This window comes from Prinia subflava, chromosome 16 (genome assembly GCF_021018805.1).
Source record: "Prinia subflava isolate CZ2003 ecotype Zambia chromosome 16, Cam_Psub_1.2, whole genome shotgun sequence".
NCBI classification, from domain to species: domain Eukaryota; kingdom Metazoa; phylum Chordata; class Aves; order Passeriformes; family Cisticolidae; genus Prinia; species Prinia subflava.
Genome location: NC_086262.1, coordinates 10326694 through 10333929, shown reverse-complemented (window position 1 = coordinate 10333929; position 7236 = coordinate 10326694). Strand labels below are relative to the sequence as shown.

General features: G+C 48.5%; 1 protein-coding gene across 1 annotated transcript; it reads left to right on the top strand.

The window, feature by feature from the left end:
• Nucleotides 1-6862, top strand: HNRNPA0 (heterogeneous nuclear ribonucleoprotein A0). Its single transcript, XM_063413359.1, has one exon. It carries the CDS (start codon nt 950-952, stop codon nt 1883-1885), a length of 936 nt encoding a protein of 311 aa, XP_063269429.1. The 5' UTR covers nt 1-949; the 3' UTR covers nt 1886-6862.
• Nucleotides 6863-7236: the final 374 nt, after the last annotated feature.

The window sequence follows — 7236 nt, the reverse complement described above, 5'->3', positions numbered from 1 at the left end:
ATGTGGTGACGAGTCCTGGGACAGACTGGATGTGGAGTCTCCCCCACTGAGGAAATCCCAGAGCCGTCAGGACGCGATCCTGTGCCGTGTACTCTGTGCTTGAGCGGGGAGGGGGGGCCAGAGGCCCGCTGGGGGTCCCGACGCGCTCTGAGGGAGGCCGCGAGCCCCTCACGCGGGAGCGCGGCCCCGCCATCGGGGGCGCGCGCGGGGGGCGCCCAACGGTCCCCGCGTTTCAAACGCTCCCGCGCGCTCCGCCCCCCGCGCGCTGCGCCGGCCCCCGCGGGGCGGGGTCAACGGGGAGCGAGCGCGCGCCGGGCCGGAGGCGGCGTCCCATTGGTTGCCGGCCGCGGGCCCGGGGCATTGGCGCAGCATGCCCCGCTCCTCCGCCCGGCGCGCGCGGAATGCGTCCCGCGTCTCTATTGGTTGCCCGCCACGTCCGTCTTCAGTGAACCCCGGGACTTCTGCGGAGGTTACCCCTTTTCATTGGCAGCTGAACACGTCCATCGCGGCGGAAGCCACGCCCCTTAAGGGTGAGTGGCGGGCGGCGCCGGTGCACCGTTCTCATTGGCCGCGAGGGCCCGGGGAGAGGGCCCGGGGGGTGGGGCTCCCGGCGGCCCCTTTGTGTGGGCACCAGTCGCCGGCCGCGCTCCCGAGAAGCTGCTGCCGCCATTTTGTGCGCGCCTGTGTTCGCCCCCACCCCCGCCCGCCTTTCCGGGGGAGCGGCGGCTCCGGGGACGCCCCGACTGTGCTGCCGGTCAGGTGAGGCGGAGCGGAGGCGCCGGGCCGCGCCGAGGGAGCCACCGCCGGCGGCCGCCGCAGCCGTGAGGTCCCGTTGCTCGCAGCGGGAAGAAGCGGCAAGACGGAGCAGGGGGGGAAAAAACCTCTGGAGGTGCCCCCGAACAGGAGGAGGAGTCTCGGCGCCAGGCCCAGGCGCGGCACCGGCGGCAGCATGGAGAACTCGCAGCTGTGCAAGCTGTTCATCGGCGGGCTGAACGTGCAGACCACGGAGGCCGGGCTGCGGGAGCACTTCGCGGCCTACGGCACCCTCACCGACTGCGTGGTCGTGCTCAACCCGCAGACCAAGCGCTCCCGATGCTTCGGCTTCGTCACCTACTCGGCGGTGGAGGAGGCGGACGCCGCCATGGCCGCGTCCCCCCACGCGGTGGACGGGAACGCGGTGGAGCTGAAGCGGGCCGTGTCCCGGGAGGACTCGGCCAAGCCCGGCGCTCACGCGAAGGTGAAGAAGCTCTTCGTGGGCGGCCTCAAAGGGGACGTGGGCGAAGGGGACCTGGTGCAGCACTTCAGCCAGTTCGGCCCCGTGGAGAAGGCCGAGATCATCGCCGACAAACAGAGCGGGAAAAAGCGCGGCTTCGGTTTCGTCTACTTTCAGAACCACGACGCCGCCGATAAGGCGGCCGTGGTCAAGTTCCACCCGATCCAGGGCCACCGAGTGGAGGTCAAGAAGGCCGTGCCCAAGGAGGACATCCAGGCGGGCGGGGGAGGCGGCGGCTCTTCCAGGCCCTCCCGGGGAGGCAGAGGAGGAGGAAGGGGTCGGGGCGGCGGCGGCTCCGGCAACCGGGATCACAACGGGCTTTCTAAAGGAGGCGGCGGCTACAACAGCTACGGCGGCTACGGCGGGGGAGGAGGCGGCGGGTACGGCTCCTATGGCAGCGGTTCCTACGGAGGCGGCGGCGGAGGGGGAGGCGGCGACTACGGCAACGGGTACGGCGGGTTCGGCAGCTACAGCCAGCATCAGTCCTCCTACGGCCCCATGAAGAGCGGCGGAGGAGGTGGAGGAGGGGGCGGCAACTGGGGGGGCCGCAGTAACAGTGGACCGTACAGAGGAGGCTATGGTGGGGGAGGCTACGGGGGCGGCTCTTTCTGAGCTGGAGCGCCCATACCCATGGAGGGGGGTCGTGGAGAGCCCTCCCTTCGATACGGGGCAGCTTCTAAATGGTTTCTCCCCTCATTCGCCGAAGGGCAGCTCCTTTTAAATGCCTCCCTGCTGTGGGAGCGGCTCCTAAATGCCCCCTGAGGGTCGCCTCTGCTGCCTGTGCCACTTCGTTCTCTCTGAAGATGGACTGGGCCCCACATACACATATTTTGTGTTACAGTCATTGATGGACTCTATTTTTTTATTATTACTTGGACCTTGGTCGTTTTTATACTAGCAACGAAAAATGTCTTGTTTTAATTTGTTTTTTGGGGGGTGCGGGGTGGGAAGTGTCTTGCTGGAGTAAAAACTGGGGAGGGTCGGGGGGAAGCTCCTTTGTTGTAAGGACTCGATGCCTGGATACTACGTTTTTTTCTACAAAAGCTACTCGGATCTCATGACTGACTTTTAACATTTCTGTAAAGGAGGAAAAATGGTTTTTACGTTTTTTATTTTTTAAATAAATCATTGTGTTCATTGACCTTTACACGTCTAATTTTTTTTCCTAGGATCAATTCCGTACGGTTTTAAGGCTTTTCTAGGTTTGAAGCAAGTGTTCCTCTGCTTTAAAATCTCTGTGTACTTCCAGTAGTAAATATTTTGTTGCCAGTAAAGGTCCTAACTGACTTTTTTGCTAGTGGCTTTCAAACACTCGACAGAAAAGTTTTTGAAGTACCAATCTGTGGATGTGGTCTGTTTTTTAAATACTCGTTCTCACTTTGGCAGTTTGTGTGCATCCACCATCTTGTACTAGGCAGTTTGACGTGCTGACATGGTTGGTCAATTTTTTTCTATAGGACTTTTCCATCAACGTATGTACTGTGTAGTTTTGAAGAAATAGTTTGTGTTAAGCATGTGCTTCATTCATATAAAATGTTCAGAATTTCTTATTGCTTAGTTTTCAAGTCCTTGGTTTGTCTGTGTGTGATTCCTTCCAGGAAAGGGTCAACATTTATCCCTTCTATTAAAAGCATACTTGTTTTCCTAGCCGCGGGTTAACAGATTTCACTCGGAACTGTTGTCCTTCCTTAAAGTTCCCTGAGAACTCTCGCAGCTCCATCTGCTGTCAGGATGGCAGCCCGTGCTGTCGGCTGCCTTAAAGCAGGAGTAAAACTGGCTTGCTAACAATTGTACCAGACTTGGGAAAGTTACTTTATGCCACTCGATGACTGGTGTAGAATGCAGTGACAGCTGCATGTGAATAAAGGTGGGGTCCCTGACTACTAATTGGGTGGGGGGTAAAAGGAATGGATTTGCAATACCTGCCTCAGCACATAATTTAAAAAATAATAATTGCAGTTGCCCATATATCAGAAGGTGGTGATCTAAGCTGTGGGCAAAGAGCTCTTGAGAAGTGAGCCAGCAAGTGTACCAGGGACATAGGTGCCAGTTGTAAAGCAAAGATATCTGTGTAGTCTGCTTGATTAAAAATGTATATTTGTAGCCCTTTCACGCAATAGAATTAAAGTTTGTTGTTTATTAAAAAGCATAATGTTTTAGGGGAAAACTGCCTTCCTGCGTAGAAATATAGAATAGCAACGTTTATGGGTTTATGGATATCAAATAAAAGATTTGAATTCCTTATATGCTTGAGTGAGAGTATATATGATGTGGGGCATGCATTTAAAAAGTACAACGTTATTCTGACTTCAGGTTTCTAAGCTCTTAGAATGCTGATGTTTCATGGCACTGCATCATAAAAGCTGCTTTTTGCTTTTCTCCAGATATGTAAGATATTAGGCATATAATTCCCACTGATTCCAGTGAAAAGTTAAATGTGTAGGGCTTGGTGCTTCTGGGCTGAAGGATTTTGCATGAAATTTCAAGGTATTGTTACTCTTTGTTATCAATCTAACTTGATGATGATTTAAATTGAAATGAGCTTTGTTGCTATTAGAAATGAAACTGCATCACTTTAATTGCCTTTGTGAGCTTAAACACACAGGACAACCTCTTGATATCATCAGGATTTAAAGTAAGCTGAATTTCCTCCTGCTTGTGGTTATTAATGGCTCTTATAGAGAGACTGGTTCTCTTTGGCTTAGCTGAGCTTTTATAAGTAGGTACCAAATAACTTGCTGTTTGCAATTTATTGTAATTTTTCTATCTCAAAAGCCTGTTAGTCAGTGTTGTGCACCAGCATCTCTTACATATTGTTATAAGTCAAGTTTCAGAGTTTGAGTTTGTAAAACAGTGCCAATGCCAGCTCTTGTCCGTGCACAGCTTCAGGTTGTTTTATTTCAGCTCACTGGGCTTGAAGTGTTTTTCTGTACCTTTGCACTTTACAACCATGTTGGACAGTCATCCTTGAACTTCATGTAAAGCACAGTTTTCTTATTTCTAGCTGAAATGAGCAGCAGAGTTCTAGGTAGTGTGTTAGTTCGGGGGTATGATTTAGTCCATTGCAGTAGTGAGTTGCCTTAACCTTATTAGGGAACAGCCTGGCTTGCCGAGAAATGGTTAAATTCACTTTTGTGATGTGTCTTGTCGTTTGGTTTAGGAAACTAAAGGTTTGTGCACCAACTGTAGCTTTATGGTATTTTCATGTTATGTGCTGTGACAGAATATGTTGATACTAGAACGAGTAAGTTTTTTTAAAAAGTGACTTTTTGTGTGAACTCTGACAATTTGGGAAGTGCTATGCTAAAATGTTTGTTACCTGTGTGCAATAGTCCTTGTAAGACTAATGTCTGCTAGAACGAAGAGCTGATCCCAAAAATGGTGTGTGGGTTAGGGAGTAGGCTGCCTAGTGCTGCCCTCAGAGGATTGTCACCTGCTGAACCGTGCTCTCTGGTGGCTCGAGGAGGTGGCACCTGCTCCCCTCTGAGCCTGCTGTGCTGGGAGCGAGGACCTGTGACCCTACAGGTGACACTGGGGAGGATCCTGTAAGCACAGGTGGGGAAAGCACAGCAGTGCCAGGGTGTGCCATGGAATGGAGAAAAGTGCAGATCTGTGTTGGCCGGCATTAAAGACACTGTGACTTCACGACTCTCAGAATATAAACCAGTTTCTAGTAATAAGAGATTTATTGATAAAGCCTTGCTTAGGTGTTTAAAGGTATTTAATGGTTTTCTGAGCCCTGGGTGGGTTTCTCTGCATAGAGGTGCATAGGAAGAACTGAGCTGAAATAAGCTGGCATGTAAATAAGTTTGTCACTTCACAGTTGCTTTAGGAAGGTCACGAAGGTAGAAATAAAGTAACTTTACTTTGCTTGTTCCTTAGTTTGTAGTTGAGTTCTGAAGTTCCTATGTCTGAAATTATCTTGATAAGTTAATAGCCTTCTGTTCAGGACCAAATGTTTGATTGTGTTGATGTCACCTGTGAGAAATAGAAAATAAGAGCAATTAGTTTGCTTTTGGCATTTAATAAAGTAAAAATGTGGTAGTTTTCTTAAAACACAGATGTCCATTTATTTTTGTAATCTGCATGACCAAAATGGAATTCCCAAAACCCAAACTTTTCAGACTACAGTGTCACTGAACTCAGTGTGTTGTGATGTACATACAGTTATTTTAATAGTAATGGGTATTCATGTCTACTGTCAAGTATAATTTGTTCTTGACTTGTAAATTTTATTTGGCTAATAAACCTAGCCTAACTTACACTTTTATAATACTGACTACTTCTGCATTAAAGAGAAACATGCTAAACACCTGTAAATGTAGTGCAATACTTGCAGGAGTCTGTGGAAGTACCTGCCACGTGTTTAACATCAGGTGCTGAAAAGGTTGTTTAGAACAATGGTAACAGACAACTTTGGCAATAAATCTCAGTGTGTCACTGATGGTGTGACACACTTGCAAAATAAAAGCTGTGTTTTGCCCTTCTGTAGTGTAACTTGGGTGGACAATCCTTACCCTGCAGAACTGGGCAAGCTTTTGGGTTTGCGTTGAATGTTGTAATAGCTGCAGTCCAGGCCCCAGTAGTGGCTCTGGCAGTTCCAGCCTGCCCCCAGGAGCTCTGCCCTGTGGGGAGGTGGGAGTGTGCACAGCTGGGCACTGACGGGAGGTGTGCCTGAACTCTACCAGATATTTTGCAGATGTGGACTTAACGACCTGTGAAGCAGAAATACTTAAAATGGCTAAAAATGTAAAGTTCTCAAATGCTTTATGGCGTCCTCCTCCCCCCCAACCCACAACTGAGATCACTGGAAAGCAAATTTTGATTTCATTTAGCATTGGAAGGTCTATGGATGGCGTAGGTCAGAAATTTACCCTGATTTATTACCCTGCCCTGTCAGCTGATGCTGCCATCCCAGCATGGCATTGCCACTGCTGTTGAGAAGGGTCTGAGCCAGAGTCAGTCTCCGTTCCAGTGTGAAAAGAGAGCAGCTTCCTTTCTCTGCAAACCTCAGAATGTTTATTCTAAAATGAAAAAGTTTGGCTTAAGTAATTATATTGTTAATTAATCCCTAAATCTAGCCTGAAGAACGCCCCTCTGAGGTGCACACAGTGAACAAAACATGGTGTGTTTTGTGAGAATGGGGTTTCGCTCGTACAGTCTGTGAGAGGGTTGGGTTTCTGATAGAGGCAGCTTATCCAAACCTTTAGATTAGGATTGTTTGACCTGTTGTAGTTACTATGGACTAGTGTTGATCATGTAATCAACAGTTTATACCACATTTGTGTGGTTTACGTTGTTACAGACCTTTTACTTTCTGAGCTATTTGGAAGAAGGCATTTTCAGTGGTTTCAAACTCTCTATGGGTAATACCTTGGATTAATATTAGGTGATTAAAAGTGAAACACCCAATTTTCAGTCTTTCAAACTAGCCAGAGGCACAGTTTACAAAACAATGGGTTATTTAACATGTTTTGCATAACTGATTTCTGTGATCTGGTGTATGTGTCCCTTAAAGATGAGTTTTCTGCTTGTTATTTTGGTATTTCTTAATGAATAAAACAGTGGTATCCCTGCTTCACTTGAAAATGTATGTCACGATGCAAGCACACCACAAGGAGTTCTGAGCTAGCCTGAACAAGCACTATTTGCTTTTGTTTTTAAAGTCTCCTGTTGAAGCATTACTGCTCTGTTATTTCTGGTATGTGCATTTTTACACACACACAGACATTACCTCTATTTACCTTTAATGAGTATTTATTTGTGCTGTATGTAAGCATTACTATTGATGAGTGTCAGATGTGTATTTCTCATTACAAGATGAAAATCTTCCTGCTATATATGTTTTCCTGGGAATTTTGTATTATTTAACTGTATACTAGGACTTTTAAAGGGGCTGATGGAGTTGGGTGCTTTTCTCATTCCTGTTCACTTTGACAAATCCTAGTCTTTTCACCTTCTCT

Bases quoted from the DNA above. Each gene is read 5' to 3' on its own strand.
- HNRNPA0 (XM_063413359.1), top strand. From the start codon at position 950: ATGGAGAACTCGCAGCTGTGCAAGCTGTTCATCGGCGGGCTGAACGTG.